General features: G+C 39.7%; 1 protein-coding gene across 3 annotated transcripts; it reads right to left on the reverse strand.

Annotated features, from left to right (window-relative positions):
- Nucleotides 1-1,266: 1,266 nt before the first annotated feature.
- Nucleotides 1,267-18,279, reverse strand: tsku (tsukushi small leucine rich proteoglycan homolog (Xenopus laevis)). 3 transcript variants are annotated; one of them, XM_056283473.1, is made up of 4 exons: nt 18,100-18,279; nt 7,011-7,116; nt 6,586-6,897; nt 1,267-4,383 (listed from the first exon to the last, which is right to left on the reverse strand). In XM_056283473.1, the coding sequence occupies exons 3-4, from the start codon at nt 6,889-6,891 to the stop codon at nt 3,643-3,645; spliced, it is 1,047 nt and encodes a 348-aa protein (XP_056139448.1). In that variant the 5' UTR covers nt 6,892-6,897; nt 7,011-7,116; nt 18,100-18,279; the 3' UTR covers nt 1,267-3,642. The 3 variants fall into 3 exon arrangements, with proteins under 3 accessions (XP_056139448.1, XP_056139447.1, XP_056139449.1); XM_056283472.1 differs by lacking the exon at nt 7,011-7,116; XM_056283474.1 differs by lacking the exons at nt 7,011-7,116; nt 18,100-18,279 and adding an exon at nt 8,128-8,263.
- Between the last annotated feature and the right edge of the window lie 261 nt (nt 18,280-18,540).

The following is an 18,540-nucleotide window of genomic DNA, read 5'->3' on the forward strand; positions in this document are numbered from 1 at the left end:
ATAAAGAGTAAAAGTTGCATAACTCAAAGGTGGCTTTAAGTTAATAAAGGCAGCTAATGATGTCTCCTAGAGCTGGAGAAAAACGGCTGAGAGTGGGTTTGTAATTTGATTTGTTGTGCTGTCACATTCCAGGGATGACTTTGCAGTGTTGCGTTGTTTTAGTGAGCATTGATCCCTATTTTAAAGGGAATGCAACCGGGGTCACTGATGGATGGATGGTCCCCGAGGTCTCGACATGCAGGCACTTTAGGAGACGGACGAATAGTGGCGACATCTGGAAAGGTTTTAAGAGATGGAGTCATCCGCTGAGTGCTGAAGCTCTCAGACAATCTCTCACCCACTCCCCTGAAGAAGCAGCACAGACATGCACTCGCACATACACAAGCATGAAAACACACTGTCACTTACACTCATACACACAAACGAAAGAAAATCTCTATGCACAGAGACATGCATTCAAATACACACATGCATAGGCACATAACAGCTTTTAGCTTGTCTGGAGACCTCCAAGATTTATTTGAAGCATTCTAGCAATACTGATGTTGCAAGGCAAGTAGTCCCAACAAAGCCTGCTTTTTCAGAAGGGCTGTAACACTTTGCACATAACGCTGACTCAAACTGTGAAAACTCCTTGGTTTATTTAGCCCTTTCCTGGCTGTTTTCTGCATATGGGTGTCTTAGAATTTCAAAGGGGCTCTGCTTTGGCAGCGTCAGGGAGGGCAAGATGCCACAACATGAATGCTTTTCTGTGTCTCGGAGGACAAAACTCACAATGGAACGCTCACTCCCAAGCACACAGAGGAGATCTGTGAGCTGCCATGACTGAGACTTGGGCTCTTTCTTTCTCTCTTTTTCCCCCCACTTCTCTCTTACACTCATTTTCTTTAGGGAGGCAGGCCAGCAGAGCAGGGTAACCCACCAAGTCCTGGCGTGTCTGACCACTTGTGTTTTAAAGGACCACTCAAGACCAAAGTGACTCAGTGTTTGTGTGTATATGTGGCATATTCATTGGGACTTTCAAGTCAATAAAGCAATGAACTTAGACACACAAACCTACTGAAAGTAAATCAACAGCTGCAAGGGTGAACCACAAAGATCTAAGCTTGTTTTGTGTTGTGGAGAGACACACCCGATTATGAGTCAGTATTGTGTGTTGTTACATCAGAGACAGTGCCGAAAATCCAAACTATGAAAGAGAGTAATTGAGTGGGGACATAGATAAAAAATCAGTGACTATAGAATAACATATAGATTTTAGCTTCAAACGTGAACTTTAATTTTATTTCACTGACACACCTTTTAATTGCTGACCTGATGTTTTTATAAGTGTGGTAATGCCTTAAGGCTAAGAGATAAGAGCACTGGATGGATGATAAATGGGTATTATAACCAATTACATAACAAGTTGTTCAAGCCATGAATATGAGAATCACCAATTTATTAAAAATTATTTGAATATAAAGTATGTACAGAATAGTTACACAAAAATAAACCTCTATACCGGTAATGGAATCATTTCATTTAGAACTAAATGGATACAGAAGGTGGATTTCATTCAAATTTTTGAAGCTGAAACTTTTTTTTTCCCCAAAAAGAGTTTACTACACCCTGTCTTGAACACAACAATTAAGGGTAAAGAGGGAATGCTATAACAACACAACAATTAAGAGTAACAAGGGAATGCTATAACATTCAAAACTGACAATCTGTTTAAGTTTTACATTTTGCACTGGTTGAGTTGAAATAAAACCATTCTTGCTACACAGATTTAAACATTCAAAATACCTCATCTGCAGTCTCGAGGCTGATTGCTTTTTCAGGTCCATTAAATACCACAGGAATGACCATGCAGGCTTGCACACACCTTATGGCACAGTATAGCTCGGGGGTTTCATGTTTCCACATGATTAGGTATTGGCAAACGTAAACCAAAATTTTAATGAGTACAAGTTGGCAAATTTTAAACTTTATCAAACATGGTAGAAGGAAGTCACAACAGATCAACATGAAAAAAAGTTATTTCCATTATTGTGTTTTGAAATGTGTTTTTCACAGTTGGAACGTGGTTAAATCAGCGACCAGCAAAAACTCTGGGGCAACATTCAAGGCTTACTTACTCCAGTTGTATATTTTTTTTGGGGGGGGTGTCCACCCCCCTTTTCTCCCCAATTGTATCTGGCCAATTACCCCATTCTTCCGAGGTCCTGGTCGCTGCTCCACCCCCTCTGCCAATCTGGGGAGGGCTACAGACTACCACATGCCTCCTCCGATACATGTGGAGTCGCCAGCTGCTTCTTTTCACTTCACAGTGAGGAGTTTCACCAGCGGGATGTAGCATGTGGGAGGATCACACTACCCCCCCCTGTCCCCCCTCCCCTCCAAATAGGCGCCCCGAATGACCAGAGCAGGTGCTATTGCAGCAATTGGGACACATACCCACATCCGGCTTCCCACCCGCAGACACAGCCAATTGTATCTGTAGGGACGCCCAACCAAGCCGGAGGCAACACGGGGATTCGAAACGCTGATCCCTGTGCTGGTAGGCAACGGAGTAGCCCGCCACGCCAACCGGATGCCTCCCCCATGCCCCCCCCCCAAGTTGTGTAATATTGACAAAAACAAAGCATTTGGCATTTTGTTGCAAGTCACAGGTTCTTTAACCATGGTTTATGTGGTGGACCAACCTGACAGTTACTTTTTAATAAATACAATCCATCCATCCATCCATCCATCCATTATCTGAACCACTTATCCTGCTCTCAGGGTCACGGGGATGCTGGAGTCTATTTCCAGCATTCCTAAATACAAATTAAACAAAAAATATATGTTGCCAGCTATCAGTTATGGGTAAAGTCATGTAAATTGAAGAACTGAAATGGTCTTTCTGTGGATGTAAACAACTGATATTATTCTGCCATCAGCTAGATTTACTGGTTGTGTGAAGCCTGCTTTTAGGTTGGTCAAATGGAGAGTGCCAAATAAACACATGAATGTCTTTGCAGGGCACATATTTTCAAGTTGTCATTGGACAATGAAGAACAGTATTTTCTCATGTGTATGCTTCATCTATACCATTCTAAAGCAGCATCACTTTCAAAGTGACAAAAAAAAAAAACCTTAGTGGTCAAATGTTAGCACTGATATTCACCAATGTTTTTTATCTTAAGTGACTCAAAGAAGGCATTAATTACATGACATTTTGACCATATGGGAGTTAAATATAAAACAATGACTAAGATAAGTGCAAATTACAAATAGTTCAAATACGTAAAATGGTCTTTGATTTAAAAATAAATCACAACTTTTAGGATTCATGAATAATTCATCAACACTTTAAAACAAATAAAGATACAAAATAAATAATGTGTGTGTGTGTTATATAAAATACTGTAAAGGGTGCCAAACTGATCTGCAAATGTTAGAATATCTCCAACATCTATAAAGGTTTTGTTTAGTGTTCATGAAGGCTTCATTAATCCTTTATATGATATATAATTCAAAGTTGGACCAGATAACACGTAAGAGTAACAATCAAGTAACAGGAAAAACCAAAACAGTGCTTTGCATACCTTAAGTGTACAAAAGGCACTTTTTCTGTACTGGAATTGTAGCAGGTTGTCTATTCGCAAAGGTGCTCTCTCAAAATACAATTCCTTCAACATTACAGCTCAGCACTTCGTCGTGTGTCACTTGCCCCAGCTGCCGGTGGAACTGTCCTTGTTTCTGGGTCCTCCAGCATCGGATGTTCTCTCCCAGCATGATACTCTTAATACTGGGAAAATGGGCAAGCATATTACTAGGCAAAGATGTCACCCCAGAGTTAGACAAATTAAGCTCTTGGAGGGAGACTAGTCCACTAAAAACTGCAGGGGCCAGCATTTTGAGCTTTGGGTTGTTAGACAGATCCAGAATTTGGAGGCTCTGCAGGCTCTTAAAACTTTGGGGCTGGATCTTCTGTAGCTCATTGAGGCCACTGAGAGACAAGTAAACCAGATCCTTTAGCTGATCAAAGGCCCCCTCCTCAATGCTGGTGATGGGGTTCCCATCCAAGTTCAGGTACCTAAGTGGAATGCCTGCCAGCTTTGGAACACTTGTCAGATGGTTTCCTGTCAGACTTAAGCTCTGGATGTGCAAGGCTCCTCCATGAGGATTCCTGGAAACAGCGAGTATCTGGTTATAAGACAGATCAACGCTTAGAAATTCACCATTAGCTTTTGCTGTGAACACATCCATGTCGAACTCTCGAAAGTTGTTGTAGCTAAGGTCCACATCGGCTAGAGGGAGACCGGAGAAGGAGCTGGAGTAAAGTTTCTCAAGGGAATTGTGGCTCAGATCCAGCGTCTGCAGGTACCGGAGCTTGGACAATGCATTGGCGCTTACCTAAGGGCGGTGAGGGAGAGAACAATAAGGTAAAATAAGAAGGAAAGGTAGAGGAAAGAAAACAAGAGATGGAGAATAAGAAATATGACAGGAGGCACAGGAAGAAATGCAGAGAAATCAGTATGAAGAGGAAAAAGACGAGCAAAATTAAGAAAAAGTATGAGGGAGGAACAAGTCAGCACAACAATTCTTAATTCATTTCAGCAGTAATTTTGAAATAAAGCTGCAAGTGGCAATTAGTGGGGTTGAAGTACCTGATGACCTGTGATGCATATCTGTGATGTCGACCTATGTGCAAGTATGATCCCGGTGGCATGTGTGGTCTCTGAGATCCTGACACTTTTATGAGAAAAATATCCATAAAGTCGAAGTGAATGGAGCTCCATAGACTTCATTGCATCCTATAACTCATTAACTATTCATGTCATCATTATGACCTTATCGATGGTATATTGGTATGCAATGATGAGCATTTTGAAATTGGAATGGAATTAGTATTGTATACAATGACAGATATAAATTCAGTGGCTGTTTACGATCATTTAAAGTTATGATGTGTCTATAGTGCTACCCATGGACATTATGCCACCAATTTTTTAACGATTAATACCTGCACATGTATAAAATATTTGTTTCAGATAGCATGATATATTCATAGGTTATTGCCATTTTTTAAAATAGGCCCCACTTATAAAATATGAAACCAATAATACCAAAACTGTACGGAATATCAAAAAACAAATGGATAGCTTTTACTAAGGCTGGTCCAGACATATTTTTGCCAGAACTGATGAAAATTGGACAGAATTAGTGGCCCTGTAGTGCTACCTATAGACCAAAATTCTTAAAATTTTGCATTTCAATTCGGTCATTATCTGATACTGCGTGTTGACTTTCTCGGGGATCAGATTTCGCATAATGATTTACTTTGTTAAATATGTGCCATGTCCTAAAATTGGTTGCCTGATAGCCACCAAACAATGAGGGGAACCACAACATTTTTGATAACTTTTGAGTTTCAGTCATGCAGAAATGATGCAATGCCAAATTTGGAGATAATTGGATCATTGGTCTAGGAGGACTTTGTAAATATAGTTTTTTTTTTTTAATTCAAATGGTGGACAAAACCAAAGTGACAGCCAGTATGATGGCCCGGAGTTATGGACAAAAAGTAATATTTTTTCTACATGCAACATTTCAAGAGCAAAAGGCACAAATGTAAAATATGTTGCTGTAGTGCCCCTATGGGCCAATCATTATACAATTTAAAGGCTAGTATTTTATTGGTACTAGCACACACATATAAGTGCCGAGTTTTAAGAAGATTGAGCAAACACCTGAGCATGTAGAGGCTACTGTTTTCTAATTAAAAAAATATGGCCACCATTAGCTAGTCAAGCAACCTGACCCTGTAGATGTTGACATGACCTTTTTTTTAAAGACACTAAATACCAAATATGACTAAAATCCATCACACTGTTGAGGAATTATAAACATTTATCTAACGTAGTAGCCAAAATGAGCATATGAGTCAAAATTCTCAAAATTTTGCGAACCAATCCAGAGTTGCTCTCCAATAATGTGCATCAAATTTCATGAATATCAGACTTCCATTCACAAGTAATGGTTCATTTTGTCAAATATGTGCCACACCCTAAAATTGATTGGCCAATAGAGACAAAAAGATAAAGTGTATCCAAAATCTTTCTGATAACTTTTAGTCATGGGGTCCGGAGATGATGTGTGCCAAATTTGGAGTTGATTGTCAACAGTCTAGCAGGAGTTTTGAGTGGGGGGGCTTCTTCTTTTTTTTTTAATTCAAAATGACAGAAAATCCAGTATGAGCGACACTATGTGAAACTAGTTACGTTTGAGGCAGGAAACATAGAGAAAAAAAATAATTTTGTTTCTATGACTTTAGGTTCAGAAGTTCAAAACATAAAAGTGGTTGCTATAGCGTCACCATTGGCTGAGAGACTTTTTTATGCCTGAGTAGTGGTTGAGATTTAGCAGTTTTCTGTAACTCTGGTTGCTGTATGTAGAATTTATGGTTTCTGCGACCTAGACACTCTTACAGAAGAAGAAGAAGAAATAATCACAGCAATAACGGTAGGATTCCCAGAATTTGGTGCTTGGACCGCTAATAACCTTTAAAGTTGTATATTAAAGATCCCTTTTCGAGGGTGTTCATCCAGGACTGACCTTAGTAATGTGGTTGCTACTGAGGTCCAAACTAACCAGGGTGGTGTAGCCTGGCCCAGTTAGCATGGCATCATTAAGCGGTCCAATGGTGTTGGAAGACAAGTCCAGGTGGGTGGTGTCCAGAGGGATAGGGACAGGCATGGTGGTGCTAGGCCCTAGCTCTCGGCAATCTACCCTTGTAAGACTGAAACTGTCAAACAGTCCAAAGCTCTCCACCTCACAGTGACAGCCTGGGTGGCAGTTCTTCACACTGCTGGAATAGACCGCTATCAGCAGAGACAAGCCAAGACCCAGCAGCAGCGCCATTGTACTCTAGAAAAGAAAAAAAAACTTTTAATAATTCATAAGACCTAAAACTAAACCATTTAACTTTAAGAGCCAGTGTTGTTTTTTCTTTTTCTTTATTCAATTTAATTCTGATATACCCTAAGTTTGTGCTGTGTTGCTTCTTGTTTGATGGCTCTGTGATACGACTGTAGCTCCAATCACTTGATGCATTCAGAATCATGCTTACCAACGTTATCCCCAATACTAAAACAAGAAGACAGCAATACTGAAAATCTCCCTTTCAAAAGTTGTTGGAACTAAGCAGCCTTGATAGGTACATCGAGTCGATCATGATGCAACTAAAAGTACAAAGGTTAGAATTTCTATAATACCGATAGCAGAACCGTTAATGTCGGAATTTATCAATACCACTGTCTTTAATAATGTAACCCCGGGGCCCGTTTAATATTGGGATTCAGTACCCATCTCTGTTTAACGTGTCCTTTAGTGACATGGGTTTCTAGGACTACACTTCTGGCTGCCCCTGCAGTTATGTATTACATCATGACACTGGAGCAAGTCCAAAGGTACAAACGAACCTCAAAGCCTGTCATTAACCATGCAAACAACCCTACCTCCCCAAATGCCTTGATTACCAAATCAGACAAAATCCCAAAACTTCATCACAAATAATAAAGGTTTGCCTCTTTTTTTTTTCAAGGTGGAGTTTTCCTTTGAAAATGCCACCTTTGAGCTCTTTCTTCAACTTTGCTGGAAGAACTTCAAGCTTTTTTCATGCAACTTGAGCAGTATGGTTTAACTCCAACCTTGGTTTCCCAGCGGGTGTGACCTAATTTCTCTGATCAAACAGTTCATTTGCACTTTCTTAGTTTACACACTACTATGAACATGCACGACTTCGAGAAAAAGAAAAAAAACAACAAAAAGGTTTAGCGTAACTCAAGGCCCTTAAAATACTTGTTACAGCTTAAAAGTTTGACATTAGTGTTTGGCCCTGAGTGATTCAGTGACCAAAAAAAAAAAAAAAAACAGACAAAAAGTACTTTTGCAACAATTTTCTTTACCAAAAAAAATAAAAAATAAAAAACTGTCCTGTGGTTTCACTATATGAAAAAAGAAGGCACAAATTCAAAATGAAAGCATCTGTAAAACCACACGATATATGTACACTTAATGAGTTAAACATTCCACACAACTTAAGATTCATTAAGAGATCACAAGAGGAAAGAAGAGCAAGACATAATACTATCATACCTCTACTTAAGTTTGTTGCAAGACACCTCCACGAACACAACTGCATGTTACAACTGAAAGACTCACTCCATTCCAATGATTCAGATGAGCATATGCATAGAGTGGGTTAACAACCCTATTACACACATACGCAGCACTAACACACATATACTGGGACACAGTGGAGCAACAAAGTGAAGGAGGTGCTCCACTTAAAGGCTCTTCCGCTGAAGACACACCCATTTCCACATAAAGCCCAAGTAGTTTAGTTGTGGGCGGGGCTCCGCTCCACTGGGGCAAGTGTGGAAAAGACACAGCTTTTGGTAATCAGCAATTGGACTGCCTTCTATATTATGCTGCTACATGTGTCAGTCTTTGGAGTAAGGTGGGTGCAAATATAGAGAGCATAACGGTGAACGTGTATTGGACTGATTGGGGTACTGGGCTTGTTATTGGACCTGTAGGGCCCTATGGTTTATGCAAAACACGGAACGGAATTACAGAATGGAGAGATCAATTTGTTCTTGGCCTATCCTCACAGAAACCCTGTCGCGCTTTGTGTACATGAGTGTGCGCATCACAGCATGCAAACACTAGGAAACAACACATGCTAGTATACACAAATGGGTTTGGTGTATGGGAGAGAGAGAAAAAAGCCACCAGCATCACAGAGGACAACAATGTCAACAAAAAAATACATAAATAAATAAAAAAGGACACTAGACCTTTAATCTGTTTTCTAAGCCCCTGGAAACGGACTAGAGTAGGAAAGAGTAAACTTGGCATTTACCCCATATTTCCCAATACCTCTTTCACCCGTGATCTGTTTTCCCAAGGCCTTGTTTCCCCTGTGCTTCCCTACAGAGGAGCACCCTCACTAGAAAAAAAAAACACCAAATGTGTCTGCATTTCACTTTTCCAGTGATTTTTGTGCTTTTCAAGATCATATTGCTGCAAAACAGAGATTCAAGTTGAGATATGAGTGAAAAGAAGCATTCAAAGTCTCTCCAGTAGAGGTGAAAAACAGGCTGAAGCATTGCATTACAAAAACAAAAAATGAACCTGCATATAACAGTGATTTTTAATTTCAAAGAATCATCACTATGGCTATTTCCTCTGGAGTCCAAAGTGTTGTAGTTCAACAAAAGAATCCCATACAATTTATCATGCAAAACAGCACCATCCTCCAATTTATTAAAAGGAGCTTTACTGGAGTTCCTCTCTTTCACCAGCTAATGTAAATTAAAGCTGAAATACATAACTTTTCTCTCTTAAAAAAATAAATATTAATTTTATCCATCTGGACCATGGAGCCAGGTTATATAATACCAACTGGCATCTTTACCATGCTTGGAGACACTCTCCAGTCTCAGTATAATGCTATTAGATTTTTTGGACCAGGTTACACAAACACTGGTGCAGGCAAACACGTACGTATTTGAAACAACTCCAGCAGAAAAAAAAGAAAAAAGAAACATGATGCCGATGTGGCCACTCCTCTGTTGGACAGTCAGTATTACTTTAGAACAGTGTTCTGATAGATTTCAATGAAGTTTGTAATACATTAGACTAGAGCTGGGCCATTTTTTACATTTAATTGATTAATTTGCATTTTCACTCTCCTACAATTTGTAAAATGGTAAAACCACAAAATGGCAAAGTAGGGTGTCTGCAGACCGGAGAATTGGGTAGCTGCAGACAAACATGGTGCTGGAGAGTGAGCGTGTAAACACCCATCCCAACCCTTAACCCTAACCTTAACCACCCTGAATTAGTTTTTGACTGACAGAGGATTGTAAGCTTCTGATTGACAGAGGCTTACAATTACTCATTCCCTCTCAAAGTCTCCGGTCTGCAGAGACACAAACTTGAAATCACAATTTAAACATTTTTCTAGGAATTGCAGTGGATGGATCTCTCTGACTTTCCAGAACATGCACAAAGCTCAGCCTGCAACAGACCATAAAGATGTCCACGAGCACAAATGAAGAACTCATTCTTAAAAAAGGTGGTATTATTTCAGTTGTATAGAAGTGGTTCAGATTCAAGCGGTCAGACATAGAACAAACAACTTTTCTGTGTAAGGTTTTTAGAAAGCCTTTTGCTACAAGACAAGGGAACACTACCAACTTATTCCAGCACCTGTGACAGAGACATGCAGTGGGATGGCAGGAGTGTGTAGCACTCAGAGATGCAGATGCCAGCCCAAGCCACAAAAATAATACAAAAATAACAGGTAAACTTGGCAGCAGCATTTTCAACAGTCATTCCTTACGACAAGAGAGGGCCGTGGTGGCAGGCGATCCCAGATGCACTGACAAATTACATCACAAAAGATATGATCCCCATCTTTACAGTAGAAAAAAAACAGGTTCATTAAGATGCTGCAAATTATTGACCTGAAATATCAGCTGCCCAGCTGCAAGCATTTCACTCAAAATGCATTGTCCAATTTATATAACAAAAATTATGTAATACTAGTGTGTGTGTGTGTGTGTGTGTGTGTGTGTGTGTGTGTGTGTGTGTGTGTGTGTGTGTGTGTGTGTGTGTGTGTGTGTGTGTGGGCTATGCATTAATGAGATTATGACTACAATGTGAAACATTTTTTCTTTGCCAAACACAATTAAGCTTCATTAAGAAGTATTAGACTATCACAATGTGTGAATGATGTCCTTGTCACATTAATGATTAACTGTTGCCATTCTAAAATGTTCCTTTTTGGTTTCTTCCCTTTTCTTTTTCTTTTTACAGTGAATGGTATGAAAGTTCCATGGACTGACTGTGCCATCAAGGTCTGCAAAAATATTATTAGTGCCTATTCCTTCGGTTGGAAGAAGAGAAGAGATATGGTAGTAGTACAGTCTGAGCCCGGTCTACTCTCTCACAACCTCATCACCGAGTCGCCAACCAGATAGGGTTCGAGAAGCCTGATGATAGAATGAGTGTTGGAACAGGAGAAGGCCACAGCAAAGATCCTGGGAGCTGACAAGAAAAGCAGGCACCTGGTGCCCACCAATGAATAAGGCTGTAAGTCCACTGAACGAATTCACTGATGCCCTATCTGGTGAGGCCTTTGTGAGTGTCTCCTACGTTAAATCGGTACTCCACCTGTTAAAGCCTTCTTGCAGCCAGAGGAGTGTGAGACCGAGCTCACCAAACAAATCAAGAGCAACATACTCAAGTAGCTCAACAATAAATACAATGACCCTGTTACACAGGAACTCCTGGACATGGCCTCACTCATGGACCCCTGGTTTTGGACAACCTACATAGCAGATGATAAAGCGGATGGAATCAAGAAAAGAGCTGTTAAAGAGCTGATGTCTCTTCTAGCTGAGAAAAGTAAATCCCAGCTTGGAACACCAAGAAGTGCACCAACAAGAAGGTGAACCTGTTACATCCATCCATTATCTGAACCACTATCCTGCTCTTAGGGTTGCGGGGATGCTGGAGACCAGCAGTCATTGGGCGGCAAGCGGGGAGACACCCTGGACAGGCCGCCAGGCCATCACACAGGGCCGAACCTGTTACAAAGAAGGAAAAAAAACTCGCAAGCTTCTTCAAGAAGAAAGTGTTGTCTACCTCCCAGTCAGAGCAAGACAAAATTGAAGCTAAGCTGTCACCCTACTTGTTGTCATCTGGGACAGACACCAACGCAGACCCACTGCAGTGGTGGAAGCTACATTAATCTAACTTCCCAAGTTAGTTTCATGTAGTTTGAACTGGGAGTCAAAGAGGCCATCTATGTGAAGAGGGAATGACCATGCCTGAACTGGGGGGGGGGGGGGGGGCTAAGAGTACATGTGTCGCCATCTTGCAATGCTGTGATTGCAGCTATTCCCACATCCACTATGAATAGTACACATGGCCATTGCAACGCTAATTAATGGTCACGGTAATTTGCATATGAAACCGATCACTGGTTTTGATCGTTATGCCACTGTATTGTTTATAAGGGTGGGGATACCTGCAGTCAGTTGACACTGAAGAGGTCACTTAGATGAGTGATGAAATGTTCCTCTCTCAATCAACATTATGTCCAGATGAACTGATTCAATTTTCTGTGATCATTAAGTGGATTAGATGCAGAGGTGCGACAGACTTCAGTGTTACCACGCCGATATAAAAAAAGAAAAAAGAAAAAAGAAAAAAGAAATTCAAGAGAAGGATTACTTGCAGTCACAGCTGGAAAACATCTCAGTAGCTACAATAAAAAAATCCCCATGGTTGAGCTACGTTTTCTTACCGTTGCTTTATTGCTTTAGAATGAATGAGAGTCATTTGCCTACTTTCATTTTATATCATGAAAACCATGATAGTTAAACACATCTGAATTCTTTTAATATGGACCCCTTCTACCAGTAGGCAAAAAAACAAAAAAGTTAAAAAAACAAAAACGGTGGTTTGTCGACAAGTCTGAGCAGCGGAGAAGGGGATATACATCTGGTGGAGATCTGCACTTTACTGAGTGCACTCCTCTAGTTGTTTTTGTTTTTGTGCCATGTGGTGTGTGCGTGCAATCTGGTTGCTGAGTGACATAAAGGAAGATCTGATGGTGATGCTGCAGTAGCCGTTATAGTGCACAGTGGTGTGCATTGTGGTTGTTGAAGGTCAGCTGTCTCATTGGTGTTGATCCAGTAGCGCATATAGTGTATTTTGAATGTGGCTGTGTTGGCTGTATTGGCACAATATGAGAAATGTGTGGGTGTGCTGGGGGGTGGGTGCAGTTTGTTACTGGAGACCCTGACTGAAACCCCACGATACAAGTGCTTTGAAAACATGGAAACATACTACATCAAGGGGATAAAGATGATAGTTTCTACAAAAAAGCCCTTGGTGTATTTGGTAGGCTCTTGTGAAAAAGGCAGAATGTTTCTCAGGCTATCAAATTAAGGACTTTTATTATACCTTTGCAAAAACCTTCATTGAGGATATAAGTATCAACATTTGATATACTCAGAAAAAAAAAGACAGGCTTGAAATTCTTATTATGTACATATTGCAACACAAATGAATTTATATATATATATATATATCAGCTGCTAATTATTAGCTGCTGATGAGTGTGCGACGCATGAAACAGGCCTGTACTGCAATGTATTAAAGCTTTTTCTTGTATATGTATTGATATTCCGCTCCTCATTAGTTGAGCACTTATAACAACACCATTGACATTTCAGAAAAAAACACTATCTATCTATCTATCTATCTATCTATCTATCTATCTATCTATCTATCTATCTATCTATCTATCTATCTATCTATCTATCTATCTATCTATCTATCTATCTATCTATCTATCTATCTATCTATCTATCTATCTATCTATCTATCTATATCTATATCTATATCTATCTATCTATCTATCTATCTATCTATCTATCTATCTATCTATCTATCTATCTATCTATCTATATATATATATATATATACACACACACACACACACACATATATATATATATACACACACACACACACACACACACACACACACACACACACACACACACACACACACACACACATATATATATATATATATATATATATATATATATATATATATATATATATTCCGCTCCTCATTAGTTGAGCACTTATAACAACATTGACGGTTTCGGAAAAAAGCGCTCTCTCTCTCTCTCTCTCTCTCTCTCTCTCTGTGTATATATATATATATATATATATATATATATATATATATAGAAGAAATTGTGTACAATTTCCAAAAACCTACTTTTTATACTTAAAAAGTATTCTTACAAGTAGTACAACTGCCCTTTTTTGATGACTAACTCACAACTGATGTTTTGCTAAATGCAGACTGTAAGCACTTATACTAAGCAATAGTTTGATTATTTAGATACCTCACTTCTCCATGACTCCTACATGTACTGACTAAAGGTCAAAGTCTTCTCAACTTTAATTTTTGGTAAGGCAGGACTGGGCATGTCTTATTATTCTAACGGCCAAATCAAATGGAAACAGAACTAAACAACGTTTGCTCGTTACTGTGTGTCCTGGAATGCATAAAACCTCCCACGAGTTTCTTTCTAAACCAAGATGTCCACCAACTGAAACAAGACTTACACGCCAACAACATGGCTAACTTTGCAAAGTCATGAGGTAATCATTAGAATGAATCTTATCATCTAAACAAGTTGTGGTTGAGGAAATTTGAGGCAACAATCCTGAAGACTGTTGTTTTTGTAATAGCGATGGTGTTCAGGTATTTTAAACTCCAGTAGTAAATATGAAACTAAACAGAATCCCTATAGCACTTCTGTGTCAGCACCTTCCTCACCAAGCAAAGCAACAACAAAAAAAAACCAAAAAGATATAGACATCTGAACTTTATAGTTTTAGCTATATTTGTATTGTACCATTAGTAAAAGTGTTCTTCCAAACTGGTCTGCTATATGTAATTGACAGTTACAACAAACTCTCCATATCCCAGTAACAGACAGCATCAAAACATACATGTGTGGATGTAAAGCTTCAGGAGCCTTAAATTAGTGCTCATCAAACTGAAACAAACCAGATCCACTGTATTTTGATGCATGTTCAATAACCCAGGCAAGAAAATCAAAGAAGGTTGAATCAGTTCATCTGGATACAATGTCTACCATTGTATCCAGATGAACTGATTCAACCTTCTTTGATCAGATCCACTGTTAAGTAATTATACTAACACTGGAAAATGATTCAACATTATTATTTATTTATCATTATTATTTATCATCTTTCATCGGTATTGCATTGAGATGAATTTTGAATATTGTCATATTGTGATACACAATTTTGTTGTCTAAAATAACGACAATAAGTACTCTACCTCTAATTTCTCGCAAAATGAGGTCTGAAATATTTGAGGGAGATTTATAATCTCAGCTAGATAAGATAAGATAAGATAAGATAAGATAAGATAAGATAAGATAAGATAAGATAAGATAAGATAAGATAAGATAAGATATACTTTATTAATCCCTGTGGGGAAAGTCTAGTTTTGGTTTTATATCATACTTTACATTACCAAACAGTTCAATGTGATGAACCTCAGTTAAATTCTTTAAAACATGGTATTTCTGTATGCATATGTAAGCAAATATCATGTTATAAATCAATATTGAGTAAAAATCCTTATGATTTATTATAATAACACTTTCCATATCACCCAGCTCATCTATACAGCAGTTTTTTTGGAAATTATTTCTTAAAATCTGGATTTCATTTTTCATTGCATAGGCTTCAGTCTCATTTAGTCGTAATTGTAAACTGTATCTTTAGCTCTTATAAGGCTAATTACTAGAAGGAAGAGTGTCGTAGTGTTGTAATCCAGTTCTACTGTTACAAGTCTGAACAATTCATCTTGTTAAGGAATCGCCTAGGGGGTGACAAGTAGATGAATACGTGGGAAACTGATGGTACAACCAAGTGATTATTACAAATACATGTCTAGTCTACAACAATGGTAGTCTCGTCCCCATTTGGCCTCACAGCAACATCCACCTATCCATCCCTTCCTCCCTGCATCTATTGGTCCATCTGTTTCTGCACCATGGATCATAAACTTTCAACACCAGGTGTTTCTCTGAACCTTTCACCAATAAGTCTCAGTTAACAGGGAACTGCTAACTACTGTAATTAGCCAACAGCAACGGCAGTTAAAATTACAATTCCCCCAGGTGGACAATTGACAGCGGCCTGTGAAATCCCACCCCCACACTGTCAGAACTCCTGACACCTTCATCCCCACACCTTCATGATGGGGTGCTCCTGGCAGACTACAATGAACTATTTCAGGATACAACAAATACAGATATTTTGGTCCTAATACCAGTAACTGCCGAGGTAAATAATAAATTTCTAATGTATTTGCCATCAAGCACTTGTTTTTGTGGTATCATCATTACTCGATATGAAACATCACCATCAGTCTTTGGCATCTTCACAAAGACAATTCTAAAATATGCATCTCCTCTTAAGTTTTCTTAAGGATTATCTTGTGAAAGGTGAATAATTCAAAAATAGCTTTTATGCTTCATGAAAAACTGTTTCTGCTAATCTCATTGGTTTCTTCTCAATGGAACATTTGCTTATGTCACAAGTCAGTCCAATGACAATATCAGGTGTTCAATGTTCTAACCGTAACAGCCAATCAAAGTGCTTTACAACCAATGAATGCCTCACATTCAACCCCCCCCCCCACACACACACACACACACACACACACACATGGCGGTGTCAACCATGCAAGGTAACAATCAGCTCATCAGGAGAAGTTAGGTGTCTTGCTCAAGGACACCTCGGCATTTTTGCCAGGAGGTGCCAAGGATCGAACCAGCAACCCTCCCGTTACCAGATGACCTGCTCTACCCCCAAAGGTGTTGTTGTTTTTGCCCTACTTGGAATACAGCACACTGAATCCAAACACAAACACTTTCTTACTGCACAGAAATACACAAAGCACATTCTATTACACGTCTCCAATCCTAAAACTCAACATTGACTATTGCAGCCAACCATTTCACTTGATTCAACAAAGTTATTTCATTGCATCAGTCGTTTCAGGTCAAATATACGACTGAAGGCATTTCTCAGTGCACAGGTTCTGTAAAAAAAAAAAAAACTATTGATAGAGAAATGCAAGAATTCAATGATCACTTTTAAGACTCCATCCCAGACAGATAACATGAATATGTTAGGCACATACTTTGATACTTTTCTACTTGATTTTCTGGCCACAAGCTACAGTATACACGCCGATACTGTCTTCAGTAAATTGAACCTCATGTTAACTCAGGACACTAGTTGGTTCTGTTAGGGGAAAAAAATGCTTCCAAGTTTTCATCCTGTCATTGTGATTAGACTGCCTCAATTTAATCTCTGCTTTGAAGAGGCAGAAAACAATTTAATTAGAAGCTGGCAGCCACACTAATCCTTTTAAGCCGAATTAATGCATGACATCGAGAAAGGCCATGGAGTTTTAAATCAAACTGATGGCATTTAAGAGTTAAAAAGAATTACGCACCAACAGGAACCTACCAACCCAGATAAGCATGTATTCATTAGGACAAAAGCTCAGAGACAAAAATAATTAAACTGCATAATAAACTGATGAACGGTGGGACTAATTGAAAGAAACTAATAATAAGCCGTCTAATTTGGTTGATAACCAATTTCTGTTCATCAAAGTTGAGTTTCAGGTCTGCTCCATTTTCCTCCAATTCGTGTTTCTAATGCGCAACATTGCGCGTTGAAGTTGGTGGGAAGGATAAAGTGCCTCTTCTATCACTGCAATCGTCACACAGAAAACTGTGCTGCCTGCAGCCTACTTTACTTGCATTATGTGTTGTTTTCGAAGCACTAGCTTCCTCAAACTTTAATCCCATGGCAATGGCACTACAGCTGCCCTTATTTGTGAATTGTTATAAAGTGAGCCAAAGGAGCCTTTCCTTGCCCTGCGAAGGAGGCGGGCAAACAGGCATCGGGTACCTCTGCAGATCAAATTTCTTGCAGCCGTGGCAATCCGTTCAGAACAGTCCTCACATTACTCCATTTTCGGGGGAAAAGTCCACAGATTACATCAGACCTGCCTAAACCCGTTAAGTATTATTTGCTATCTCCTACCAGTCAGTCCCCGCCCCTTCTCTGATGCCCATCAAAACTCCACATGTCACCTCGTCGCGCTTCAAGAGTTTTGCACAATTTATATTCCGGAGAACCTCTGCACATATTTGTATAAATGACCCGTTGTGAAGTCCGACAAGTCAGAGCACATGATTACTGAACTCAACGTCAAAAACGACGAGGGCGGTTACGGTGAACTCAGCCAATGTGAAATATGATCTGACCAGAGAGGTCTGCTGGTCTGCCCCACCGTGTCCGAACTAGTTTAAAAGTCGACATTTTAGACAAACTCATCCGAGAGAGAGAGGGAGAGAGGGAGAGAGAGGGAGAGAGAGCGAAATAAATCACTTTCACACTTACCTCGGCCACCAAATAATAAAAGTCGGGTCTCCTGCCGAACAATTCGCTTCTTGTCTTACTTCACCGAACCGCGCGACCCGACTCCCATGTTGGGTCCCTCATCTGGTCATTGTGGGCAGTCTGGGTCCTGTACTGGTCCACACGGTCTCCAAACCACTGGCCGACTGTGGCAAAACAATCAGCTGTCATGGTAAGAAGAAACGGACACACACACACACACACACACACACACACACACACACACACACACACACACACACACACACACACACACACACACACACACTGCTCCCATCCCATAAAGTCCCTTGTTGGTTTCCGCCGCAACCCAGTCCAGTCGGAAAAGCGGCGAGACAGAGTTCTGGAGTCGTTCCGCCCTCTAGAGGAGAGAGCGAGAGATACAACCCAGATAGTAAACACATGGACTGTACTATGGATGGC

Source organism: Lampris incognitus, chromosome 7 (genome assembly GCF_029633865.1).
Source record: "Lampris incognitus isolate fLamInc1 chromosome 7, fLamInc1.hap2, whole genome shotgun sequence".
Taxonomy (NCBI): Eukaryota; Metazoa; Chordata; class Actinopteri; order Lampriformes; family Lampridae; genus Lampris; species Lampris incognitus.